The following is a 13982-nucleotide window of genomic DNA, read 5'->3' as shown; positions in this document are numbered from 1 at the left end:
TCGTATTTCATTGTTTGTGAGGCTAGAGCATACAGTCGAACCTAACGCACTGCCTGCTCTCAGGAGTAGCCGACCCGTGCACTGCACGCCGCGTGTCAGCCAATCAGAGCGTTGGACCAGGTGCGCGTATACTTCCGCTGGTGAGCGGAGATCTGAGGGGCCCGAATAAATTTGACACCGGAAAATATTATACGCGCTATACTTTCTAGAGAAAAACAGTAAATTTGATGGTTAAAAATGTATTCCTTACTAAATAAAAGTAAATATTAATGCATATTTTCCACGTGGCTTGGGTAATTAAAAAAATTCTTCATTGATGAAAATAAATAATGTTTTTTGAGTATTGCTTTTTCGTGGTATTTAAATTTTAATGAAATATTAAGGTTAAAAATGTTTCTCATTGACAAATAAATATTTCAATATGTAATGCTTATTATTCAATCCCGGAAATGTTTATTTTTCAATGAAATTACATATAGAGAAAAATAGGAAACTTGTATTTTTCCAAACCTAAATTCTAAAAGTTGTTTATAAATATTACATATTTACAGTGCACAATTTTACGTAAAAAATATTTTCGTTACAAATAAGAACCAAATTAAAAGTGATTTCAAATAATTTTTTCTCAAATGTTATGATTATTACTTCAATATTGTCGTAATTAAAAAAAAAGCATTTTTATTAAAATAAATAAAAAGAAATTCGTTGTAATTACTGTAAAATTTTATTTAATTATACGTTGCCAAATTCAAACGAAAGGTTATATATTTTACAAAATGGATACAAAAAATTAATTACAAAAAGAGAATCAAACACAGTAAAAAAATTACTTATTTCTGTTGCGTGCTAACATATATTTTAAATTCTACAAACTTAAAATAACTTTCAAAAACATTATAGCCATGAAAACTTATTAAAAAAAATTTACTCAAAATAAAAACATTATTACTAAAAATAAATAAAAAATTACTCATTTCAATCATGAATTCGGTTAATTTTAAGCAGTCATCAGTACGGGTTTTCATTGCATGGGGTTTTAAGCACAAAAGTGTGCTTGTTTCAAGTAATTTTTTCTGTGAATAGCAATACACACAATTTTAGATTGGACTATATATATTAAGAAGCAAATTTGAAATATCTTGAATGTTGCTGGTTTGTTGCTTTGATGCGTCCCAAGTTTTTCCCAAGTATGATCTCACTTTGTGTGCAGCTTTGTAAGCTTCTTCAAGTGTAACTTCATCCTCTTGTACCTCGTCATGGTCGTCATCTCTCTCAAATTCTGCTAATTCGTGGGAATTCCTTGAAAACTATTACTTGGAGATATCAGTCTGAAATGATTAATAAATATATTAGTATGACAATAATTAGTAATTTCGAAATATATATATGTTATATATATATAATGCATACCTATCATAAATCTCAACCACATCGCACTGTTCCCAAGCATTATCGCGAAAATCCTCCTCAATCCAGTCTGCAGCCATTGCAAAAGTACAATCGACAAAGTCTGGAGAATCTTTGAGAAGCGCTAATAACTGGTTAACCTTTGCTGTAGACACTTTTTGTTCACACAAAGACTCATACTTTCCCAAGAGCCGATTCCAAGCGTTGCGGATATCTTTCGGAGTGACATCGTCCCAAGATGATGCTAGTTTGTAGTAACAGTCTTTTATAGTCTGCTTTTTGACAATATCAACGATGCAGCGACTTTCTTCTTGCAACATGAGCTCTTTTACTAGCTTTTTTCGGAACATTTTCTTCAGTTTTGCGATGACCCCCTGGTCCATCGGCTGTATCAATGCCGTGGCATTGGGCGGCAGAAACATCACTCGAATCGTTTCATCGGTTTGGTTGAGCTCTTCGATTGACGAGTGACATGGAGCATTGTCCAGTAGAAGTAAAACCTTCCTCTGCTCGGGATATTTTTCACAAACTTCTTTAATGAATACATTCTTGAATCAATCAAGAAATAGGTTTGTATTCATCCAAGCAGATTTACTGTTGGTGTAGTATGACACAGGCAACTTCTCTTTCTCGCCTTTTGAGAAACACCTAGGATTTGCGGATTTACCGATAACCAAGGGAGTAATCTTATGGGATTCTGATGCATTGGCACAGCACATGACAGTTACTCTTTCCTTTATATTTTTGAAGCCCGACGCTTGCCTCTTATCTCCGGCTGCTAAGGTTCTTTTTGGCAGCGACTTCTAATACAAAGCCATTTCATCGGCATTGTAAACTTGATTCAAGTCGTAGCCTTTTTCTTCAAGATGAGATGTTAGCGTATTCTTGAAATTATCTGCTCCAGCAGTATCAGCAGACAATTTCTCTCCCTGTGTCGCCAATTCACGGATGTTGTAACTTTTCTTGAAATTGTCCAGCCATCCATTGCTCGCTTTAAAATCAGGCGACAAACCCTTTTCTTTGTTGAGCCTCAAAACTTCTTCCTTCATCCTTTCGCCAGATACTGGCATTCCTGCAGCACGTTTCTTTTTGAACCACAAAAACAACGCTCTGTCTCGCACATTTTCTTTCGCATGAATCCTTTTGCAGTCCAAACTTCGCTTCTCTTGCTCCAAAGCCACAGCCCGCTTCCTTATGATCGTTTGGTTTGCAATAATCCTTCTAATAGTCGAAACATCCACCTTGTAGAACTTAGTCAAATCTTGTGTACATTGTCCTTTCTGCCGCTTGCTAATAATTTCCATCTTCTGCTGGATTGTCAAATTAACTTGCGACTTTCGTACGCCTTGAGATTGACGGTTTGGCGACGCGTTCTCATCGTTTTCACTCGCTCTCTTGATAGTTTTCGGTGATACGCCGTACTCCTTGGAGAGTTTCGCCATTATCTCCTTTTGAAACAATTTCTGCTTGATCTCAGCAATTTGCAAAGATGTCAAAGCTTTAGGCATGGCAATCTGAAATAAATTATTGTACATCTTTAAACAAATGAAAAATATTATGAATATTATATAATCTAAAAAAAACTTCATGATTTGAAAGTATATAAGAATTGAACGGATTTTTAATATAATGTTGAATGAAAAATAATTTGTGATTCTCTCAAATTAAATAAATACATTGTATAACGGGGTTTCTGCTCAGCTTCGCCTGGACAGGAACAGTTATATAATATCTAAATCGCGGGAAATAAATTAGGTTGCTCTCCAGGGCGGCACGGTGCTCCTGCACCGGGTGTCCTGGGTCCAGCAGCTCAGTTGTCTCCTTTTCGTTCAGAAAGCTTGGCCCGCGGAGAGTGTCGTAGGCTACGCGTGAAGATGCGCGACAGCCAAAGAGAGAGATTCGCGCGTGTACAGTCGCATACACAATCGCAATTCAAGGAACGGGGAGTCGGCGGACAATAAGCACTCGAATGGAATTAAAAGTAGAGGCGTATAAATTTTAATCAGCAACAAAGGAATACATAGTATCGAAACGCGTCGATATAAACAATGTTAATCGCAACGCAACAAACTCGCAATAGTTTGACAGAGAAGCGAACGGAACTGCGCACGCGTTACGCGGTTAAGGTCGCGCAAGCACTCGCTCTGTTGTGAGCTGTGCACACTGGCGACAGCGAACCGGCGCGCACCGTTCGAACGTGGAAGCGACAGCGCTTAACCTCGTCGAAGCAAGCAACAGCGAAATCGCCTCGTAGGAGCCGGGTGTTCGCGAATGGCAAACCGCACTTATTCGTCTCAGATACGACGAATATATAAAAGCGACAGCACGTTCGCGGAGAGAGAGGAATTGCCGGTACCAACCGTGGCCGCGGCGCAACGTGTACAAAAGAAAAGGCGAGCGTAAACGCGCGGCTTAGTCAACGCAAAAAAGGAGAGAGCGGTATAGAGAGAGAAGCCAGGTACTAGAACTGGTACTTACAGTATAGCCGCTTGTACGCCTATTCTAACCCGCAAACCGAGGGCACACGATAGCGGGCTCGCTTCTGCTGCGTATTCGCTTCCGCTGGTCGGCTGACTCGCAATAACGCCTCTCTTCTGGTGTATGCAGCGTACGTAGGCGCGTGTAAGGCTGGATGTTCGCGGTAGGCCTCGGCTCGCCAGAAGGAAGTCGAAAATACTCCTGACGACTCGCGCGAGGAACGTTAACCCGTCGATCGTCGAAAACGGACTATATCAATTTTCGAAACTCTCTCTCTCCTCGCAAGGAAGCGTCTCTCCGCGAGGTCCGCGCCGCGAGTCGACATCGATTATCGTACGCAAGTCGCGTCGCTTACCAGTTCGCTGACGTCCGTAATGCTGTAACTATTCAAACAATATGGTAATTTATATTGATTATTAAATATATTAGTTACTGGCTTCTTGGGGAGAGAGAGACATAACGAATATACAAATGATTCGTTATAATTGATATATAAGCTAAAAATATTAAACACTCACTTCTCAAATATTCACTCCAAGAAAAACAATCACTGCGTACGCAAATAAATATACATATATATACGTATGTATGTAAATTTAAAAAAAACAGCAAAATACAAGAGCGCACCTGTCAGATGGCCAAGGTCTTAACCGTTCGCAAGTTTGAGCGAGAGTGTCGATCGTTAGATCAACCCCCAACGAGGAAGCTTCCTCTCGGAGAAAATCATCAGGGGAAGGAAAAGTCCCTCCTACGATGTCTGAGATAAAGGGTAGCTGGGACCTATGGTAATTAGTGAAAACGGGCGTGAGTTTACTCTCAGCGCGCGGCAATAAGACTTTATTGCAGTTTACCAGAAAAAGGGTCGGCGCGACGCGCCGGCAGTAGACATCTATCTAAATTAGCTTTTTACAAGGAGAAAGTTTGATTTACCATCTCCGAGTAGGTGTTTGAGAGAGAAAGAGAGAGAGAGAGAAAAACGTACACCACACAAATGTATACGTATATACTATGGTATACAAGATAACTACATACAGCTAATTATGCACTCAGAGGAAAGAAGGTCAAAACCTTTTTTCCCTTCCAATATTAAATATGTATAGTTAATAGATAGAGCAAAATTTGAAGAATAAATTGAGTTTTCAATTTCTAAAAAATATTTAATAGATCAAAAATTATTAACAGTTAAATTTGCAAAAGAAGTTAATTTTTCAAGAAGAAATTAACTTTTTAAAAATGTATTTTAAGAAAAAACTACAAGAGACGTTTTCATCTTAAAATGACTCAAATTATCTATAAAAAATTGTTTTGTTGAAAAAGAATTATTTGTACACGATTATTTAAGCAACTGAGTTTCAGACAATGCCTAGGAGTTTATCGTAAAAATTATTAGTACCATTGAATTCAGCAGGTAAAAATACATAAGATTACATGGTTTTTACTTTCTGCCGTCTTAGAGTATACGGGATGATACCCGGTTCCCGGACTATCAGTATACGGCAGTGTCTGCCGCGCAGTGCTTAGGGAGAGAAAGCGCGCAGTGCACAGGAAAAGGCAGTGCGGTAGGAGGTAGTGCGTCAGGTTCGACTGTATTTCGTATCAATCTCGTATTTTGTAACTAAAGGTCCTAACGTTAAGCTTGTGTCATAGATTTTTGACTCGTTTTCGATCCATGTCCTTAATAGTGGTTCATGTATAATCAGTACACCCCGTTAACTATTTAGTGGTAGGAGCATTTGCGTTTCTCGAATCTCCCTTTTCAAACATTTTGTGGACGGCCGCAAGATAACCTATATAGTCATCAATTGCACCGTCCGTTACTATTACTAATTTGTTATAACTGGCATTTGAACCTTTAACGTTTATACATAATATTATTTTCTCCTCTGTTTTTAAATATTTGTTTAGAGCGCTACTGTTTCTTACCATTATTTTATTAGTCACTAATATATCATCATAATATATTTTTACTTTTATAATTTGTCTTTTTTATCTATAGAGGCCGTAGTTAATAAGGATGCCAATGATGTAGTGCTCAATATTCTAGATCTTAAGTTAGTTACCTGTTGTTATATTGTGAAACGCTCTATTTTACCAAAGTAGCGTTGATAAGTTGGTCGCATTGGATAACCCTTCATATTTGGCCCATTCTCGCTTACGGCGAATGCCTCCAGACCTATATGTCATCGATTTTCATGAAACTTGGTAGGATGATTGTTTATATGAAGAACAATATCCGTACAAATTTTTAGGTCAATATATTAATTATTTAAAAAGTTATTAACAATTAAAAAATTTCAACGAATTTTTTTTTTCTATTCATATCTCGCTAACCGCAAAAGCTATCGACACGAATGTTTTTTTAAAATACGCACAAAACTACATACTTTTAAGATAATAATATAGAAAACCATTTTTTTTATTTTTTCAAATGTTATTAACTTTTGAATATAAAAAATAAATTTTTTTCGATGACGGTAGTCTTGGATTTCAAAAATTCTTTTTCCATTGTATTCCTTGGCCCTTTTTCTATGAAAAACCGTTTTAACATTTTTGTAATCGGCACTTCTAGCCTCGTAATAAACAATAAACTAGTGACGGCGCCGACGCGCCGTTCGGACGGCCGCAGATGCTCGAGCGGCACACTAACCGATTGTAGCTTTCTTGTTGTATTTGTATTTTTTTTTTACTACAATTTGGTCTTTATTACCTATATTTTATTATACTATTGTTAACCTAATATCAAATTCAGCTTTTACATTAATAATGAAAATGGGAAAAGCTCTAAATAAAATTTTCACTTTAATTTTTGTTTTATTTTGAATAAATACATTTGTACATTTATTATAGATATAACAATGGAATTATAATTAAATAACTACAACACGTTCTGTACAATAAATTCATTAGAATATGATACTTTCTTAATTTTTATCTGTTTTTCATTAAGCGGAATAAAAGCATGAGACATTTGTGTTCCACTAATAGTCTTAGCTTTTGCGAAATCTAGTTTTAGTTCTTCTGTTATTTTTGCGTGCTCTTCGTTTGTACAATACGCAAAAGTCATATTCGGTAATGCTGACACTACCCACTCGTACAATTCTACAGCATTGCTTATATATTTGCCTCTTAAATTAGCTCGGCGGGCTAATCTTTTCACAGTTCCGCCTACTCCATCACACGGACTTTTTCCGTGGTAACTTGCAAAAAAGTGCCACTCTGCATGGATACAATACTTTTGATGATGATGGGCTAAATTAAAAAAATTGTATCGATTCTTGTACTGACTCGCTGCTCCATCAGACACATAAAAAATTTTGTGTACATTGTAGTTCTTACTTTTGATATAATTAATAAGTTTTTCTTGAAACAACGATACTGCTTGTACGTTGTGTTGAAGGTTTTCGGAAATTATCACAAATGATTCCTTTTCTACCTTACCATTTACTTTTCTATAAATAAAAAATGGATGTACCGTTACTTGAGTGTAACGCCAGTGAGCAGCTTGAACTTCATCTTGATGGGTGCAAACATAATTTTCTGCAAAGTCTGACATCACAACTATTTCATCTTCACTCAAATTTTCTATTGTTTTTCTTACAAAGTCACCCTGACTTTCAGCGATATAATTGTGCAGTCTAAACTCTTTCATAAATTTTTGTCGGAAATGTTGAATGAATTCATTTTTTGTATACTGCACATCAATTAATTGACATCTATTGTCAGTAATAGCCCATTGCTTAAATTCAAGTGTCTCTATTGAATGTGATTGAAGTACATCGAGGATCTTACATAGTATATTATTTACACCAGGACAGCTAAAACATTCATCATAGTGACATGCTTCCGTTGTCTCTGAACATAATGCTTCATCTAAAATTAGTCGATAATTGAAAGGAATGTGGTCTTGCAATTTGAATTTTCTACATATTTTAAGTATAGGTTCTAGTAGCAGTTTAATATTTTGATGACTGATGCAAACACAAACATTATGAAAACGTTTTGATTCGTCTACTAAAATACATTGCGGAGGGCGATATCGACAAAATGTAGAAAACCCAAGGAACTTACCGTGTTCCTCAGTAAAAAGAGCAAAAATTTCTTTCATACTGTGTAGCAGTAAACGTTTTTGGAGCTTTTCTGATGACTGTCCTAGTTTTACAGTTTTGGTATCCCTCATACCAGGACATTCTCTACTTATTTCAAAATTGAAGAAAAAATCTTTTACCATCTTCATTTGAACATCTGTTAGAGCTGATGACCTATTGCGTTGCACGGGCTGATAAAATATAGTTTCAGTTTCACGAATTTTTTTTGACTCACGATCAGCATACATTGTACAACCTATTTTTTTCTGCATTTCAGATAGATTCCAAGTAGAAGGTGCAAATAACAAAATGTTAATTTTTTCTGAATAATTTTCAGCTTTATGGTACTTTAATTTTAAATCCTGCGTAAATTTTGTTTCAAAATCACTTTGATTATCTGTAATGGCATTTTTGGAGTCTTTGAGGAATAACTTACTGAGACTTAATGTGACAGTATGTAGCTTTTTCTGTATAACTTCAAAATTTTTCTTATCGGCTGTGCTTATAATATCTATGTTCAATTGTTTGCACAATTTATTCACTGTTTCAAGCACTTCATTTTGTTGCTGACACAAACTTAAACTAAAATCTTCGTCTCTAGTGCCATTAGTATCAATGAATGGATTTTGAAATGATTCCGAATCGCACGAGTCTATCTCCATCGGCTCACCTTCCTGGCCTACTGGAGAAACAGATCTATTAATTTCTGATTCAATTTTGCTCTGCTTTTCTTGCTGTATATTTCTCACATAATCTTCTATCGAACGTGGAGTCTGATTATTATTGATCAGATTTTTTCATTCTTTCATGATCCGATAACATACTACTCGGCAACTTTCACACAAAAATTCACCACTTTGCAAAAATGAAGAAAAGGCAGCATAGATCCCATCTGACAATTTTTTGAAATACCCTCTACGGGCTTTTTCATGTTTATCAAAAATATTTTTGCAATATTTAATGCTTATGGGGCTCGTTCTTACCATTTTGAAAGCACAAAACTTCACTGGAATGGCAGACACAACCTTCTACGTGAACGTTCACGAGAAAACTAAATTTGGAGGACGAACCTCAGAGACTTATCTTTCGGCCAGCCTACCTCACACCTACAAATTTTCTTAATAATAAATATTGTCACTCTCACCTACACTATCTATGAGGCCATAAATTAGAACTGTCATTAGTGCGGCACAGCTAATTGCCAGGTGCTTAAGCCTGACGCCAATAAGCTGTCCAACCGGCGCGTCTTAGGGCCCTTAATTATTATAGATTTGTATCACTAACACAAAAGCTGAATTTATTTGATATTAGGTTAACAATAGTATAATAAAATATAGGTAATAAAGACCAAATTGTAGTAAAAAAAAAATACAAATACAACAAGAAAGCTACAATCGGTTAGTGTGCCGCTCGAGCGTCTGCGGCCGTCCGAACGGCGCGTCGGCGCCGTCACTAGTTTATTGTTTATTACGAGGCTAGAAGTGCCGATTACAAAAATGTTAAAACGGTTTTTCATAGAAAAAGGGCCAAGGAATACAATGGAAAAAGAATTTTTGAAATCCAAGACTACCGTCATCGAAAAAAATTTATTTTTTATATTCAAAAGTTAATAACATTTGAAAAAATAAAAAAAATGGTTTTCTATATTATTATCTTAAAAGTATGTAGTTTTGTGCGTATTTTAAAAAAACATTCATGTCGATAGCTTTTGCGGTTAGCGAGATATGAATAGAAAAAAAAAATTCGTTGAAATTTTTTAATTGTTAATAACTTTTTAAATAATTAATATATTGACCTAAAAATTTGTACGGATATTGTTCTTCATATAAACAATCATCCTACTAAGTTTCATGAAAATCGATGACATATAGGTCTGGAGGCATGCGCCGTAAGCGAGAATGGGCCATTTATAGTTTTATTTTTTATTTATATTTATTGTTGTAGAAGAAGAAAATAGAAAATTTTAACACTGCATTGTTGCATTTATCAGTGACATGATTACTAGGACTATTTTCTACTTTCTACTATAACAACGTCACTCTTGGTTTGAGCGCTCATAACTAATGTTACAGACGTCAAAAAAAAATTTTAAGAGCTATATTTCACTCTTATGGTAAAAATTATCATAAACTAAACATACAACCGCACCTATTTTAATATCTTTTCAGCGTGGAGTTCGGCAGTTCCTCACCACTGGTCTTCATGATCCAGACTGATTATCACATATAAAATCATTATTTTTAAACCCTTTTTCACATAAACAGAAAGGATTAGTAGAGGACGTAAAGCGTTTCCTGGAATGCCTCTAATCACGTGATTTTGCCCACTCGATTTTTCAACGACAACGTAAGAAGGGCTGACTCGTTTCTGAGACGTCGGAGCTACCGAACGCCTTAAATTCCCGGAGGCATCTTTCTCATCTCTTGTGTATCTGCATGCATACGGTGACACTAGTAAGCGCCTTTTATATTCGTTGTATGGACATTCAACGTCTATACAGGCTAGTTAAGCCTTCTTCAATTCTGTAGCTCATATATCTCTGTTTTGTTGTTCTACTTCGTTCAATTAGTTTATCATTATATTAATATTGTTTTCATTGTTCAAATGGCTATCCTTTCACTTATGACTGGAGTTTTTTTTATGACGGCAAACAATTTTTTATTATTCTTTCATTATGGCTTTCATTCATGGTTATTTAGTTTACCTATTAATCTATCTCATTTATGCAATACCTCTCAATCCTTGTGGCGGGGAATTTCGGGGGGTCTTAACCGCGCTCTCAAATCTCTTCCGCCACAAGGCCTGTTTGGTTCTTTATTCCCGATTATTTAGGGCGCCAGACCGCCGTTTGACTAGGACGATCGTCGGGGATAGGGCCTAAAGGTCGCAGCGTACTCCGGTTTGCTTTCAGAGCGACTGCGTAGTGTGGGCAAACGTATGGGTACTCGCGATCTCCTCTACTCCAGGACTCGATATCCAACAATTTAGTTTATTTTTGTCTCCTCGTTTATAATATGCCGGCAGCTCAGATGATGACACTTTACCTCAGGTCGGAAGTTCGTTCGATTTCGCGCGTATGTCACCTATCGTGGGAACCAAAAAATTAATAAATCAGCGTTTTCCGATTACAACCGTTCGCGGCTGGAAAAATCAGCATGCAAATAAGGTAGGGTAACAAGAAGCAAAAATTTGTAAAGAAAAATTAATCACTCTTTATTGACTTATTTCACTTTTTATACGCACGTGGTCTAGTTCATTAGAGGTCAGTATGATTCAGCATAATTATACGTAATAGCAAGGACACGAATTAATAGAAAAGCTAAGGTTCTTTAAGTCGATCTTTGATTACCGAAGATGGCGGAATGGTCAGCGCGACGCAAGCAAAGAATTACTACCTGGTTCAAATCGAACAATTAGTTAGCGTGACCTAACCCAACTATTAATTATCCTCCGATTAATTGAACATTGACATTAACTTCGGATCAAGCGAAAGGTCAGCATGAGTTAGTTAAATTTTAATCTTCTTCGCGCCTAAATCTGACAGTAAATGAATATACTGGCGAAAGGTCAGCACGAATAATCTAATCACTGATTTTATTCGTCCAATTCTAACACTCGCGATAAATTAAATTACTGGCGAAAGGTTAGCGTGAATAATCTAATCACTGATTTTATTCGGCCAATTCTAACACTCGCGATAAATTAAATTACTCTCGAAAGGTCAGCGCGAATAACCTAATCACTGATTTTATTCGTTCAATTCTAACACTCGCAATTTAAAATACTAGCGAAAGGTCCGCACCCCGCGATTTCTACTAATGAGTGGCACTTTGCCTAATTACAGTTTTCTTGCTGAAGATTCAATGAGCGAAAATAACTGGATGCTCCTGGTTACTGTGGGTACTTCTGCAACAGTTTTCGCTGATGCCGCCAAAGATATCAATACTACCGTTCAGCGCAGCTGCAAGTTGCTGCTGTTGACTGTTCTTCGCTCACCTAATCCCAATGACACCTCATACAATTTTGCTTGGACACCTTTTTTAAAGCACAATACCTGTCTCGATTGCCAGTTCTAACGATACTGCCGATTCTTCTAGCGCGGACTCCCTCTGTCTCTCTCCAAATCGCTAGCTCGCGCTCCTCGAGTGTTGCTGAATCGCGAACGAATCAACACGTATAATCGATTACCGTTGCAACTTTTTTAATCGCGTGATTAAGCCACTATATTCCTCTACAACTATACATATCATTAAAATTTGGTAACATGTTATAAAATACTGACTGATTAATCGTGATTTGATAAAAAAAGTTATCAAGGAACTATTTTGTTTATAATTATGGCAAAAAAAAATTTTTTTAATTATTTTAAAAGATTAAATTTCACATATGTATCTTGAATTTTTATCAAGAAAAAATACGTGGATTTTTAGTGGCCCACTTCAAAAAATTTGACTCTAATTGTAAGAGATAGAATTTTCTTAACAATGTTCAATAAGGATTTATTTAATTCACCGTTCTAAATAATCATGTTGCCAATTTTTATTAATTGTATTTAATTTATTTTTTATTTTGATCAGTTTAGCTTATAATTTATGTACATCAAAAAACTTTTATTGCAACTTCCTGTTTTATTAGAGATTTTTTGCTTTATTAATATTTTTGCTTGTTTAATTAAAATGTTTACCATTTTTTCATATAATTTGTATTTGTTTATAATTTATACTTTATTGCTTATTTATCTAGATTTCATATGGTATTTCTTTTACAAGAGGTCATGATTCCTAGTATTGCCTTATTTTTCCTGAGGTTACTATTTGTTAAATTTTGCATTGTTATTATTGATTTGAAAAATAGACCTGACCGTAGAATATAAGTTCTTATACGATAGTTTTTATTCACTCTGATGGTCAGAAGGTATCGTAAACTCAATTTTTTCAAAATTTCAAATGCTGCAATGTAGGGACGTTCTTGAAATTCTTAATTAATACTTGGATTTTTACAGTAGAATAAAAGCTTATACAGGAGAATAAAAGTTTTTATCAAGCTCATTAATATAAAAAAACTTTCATGGTGAAACCTTCATCAAAACAAATTTTAGATGATAATGAAAAAAGATTACTTTTGCATTTTTTATTCCTTCGTGGGCCTCTTAATTTATAAAATTACTTATATTTTTTGTAATAATAGTTTAAAACTATTTCTGAATATTTTACGATATATTATAGTAAAACCATTAATAATTACAGGAAATTCTACATATTTATGGCAACATCACTTAAAAATCATTTTTACTAGCTTGGAGCCATCTTTTGCATTTGTCTATGACACTAGGACTGGTTCACATTCAATTTATAAAATCCGAAAAATTACGAAAGAAGAAGAACTTTTATTTCCTCATCAATCGGAGAACATATCTACTAATATCTCTACTATTCCATCTTTTTACATCACGGAAACTACCTTCGGAATGAAGAAGACTAAAAGTAAGTAGGTTTTCCTTATGTTCTTTGTTTTGAAATTCATTCATGTGTGTTAATATATGATCAAAGATAAGTTGATTAATTTACGAGAGTTGTTAACCTCTAGGCGCCTTGGGCTGAAGTCTGCTAATTGTTTATGGGTTCTGTCTCGGTACAGAAAACCGGCGCTGACTCTCTTAGACCAACCGATCGCTCTGACAAGGAGAAGTTGACATCCATAAATCTAACAATAATTGAAGTAAAATAGATGATTCCTTTTATTACGTATTAATACATAAATATGCTTAACCTATGATATAGCGACACGTAGACGAGCGCATCCACTCAGCCCTAACCGCGACAAATTCCAGCTGAACATGCGAGTGAATTCCCTCAGCATGCGTATGACTTTAAACTTAAGTTAATCGCGGCCGTGTAAACGAGCGAGAGCTGGCGCGAGAGAAAAGATAAATGTTCATGAGAGCGACCCACCAGGCACCGTTGACTCGTTGGCGGAGAGGCGCCGTCGGCGAAAGCGAAGTCCCGCTGGCAT

At 35.8% G+C, this 13982-nt stretch overlaps 1 protein-coding gene across 4 annotated transcripts in view; it reads left to right on the top strand.

Annotated features, from left to right (window-relative positions):
* The window catches only part of LOC131675389 (anaphase-promoting complex subunit 1), an 896320-nt gene that overhangs the window by 216220 nt on the left and 666118 nt on the right, over positions 1–13982 (top strand). For all 4 annotated transcript variants that reach the window (XM_058954365.1, XM_058954368.1, XM_058954359.1 and 1 more), the window contains exon 6: positions 13217–13453. In XM_058954365.1, the coding sequence (XP_058810348.1) occupies positions 13217–13453 (237 nt within the window). The remainder of the gene's footprint in view (positions 1–13216; positions 13454–13982) is intronic.

Source organism: Phymastichus coffea, unplaced genomic scaffold (assembly GCF_024137745.1).
Source record: "Phymastichus coffea isolate CEN01 unplaced genomic scaffold, Cenicafe_Pcof_1.1 PCOF00001, whole genome shotgun sequence".
Taxonomy (NCBI): Eukaryota; Metazoa; Arthropoda; class Insecta; order Hymenoptera; family Eulophidae; genus Phymastichus; species Phymastichus coffea.
This window is presented reverse-complemented; position numbering and strand designations above follow the sequence as displayed.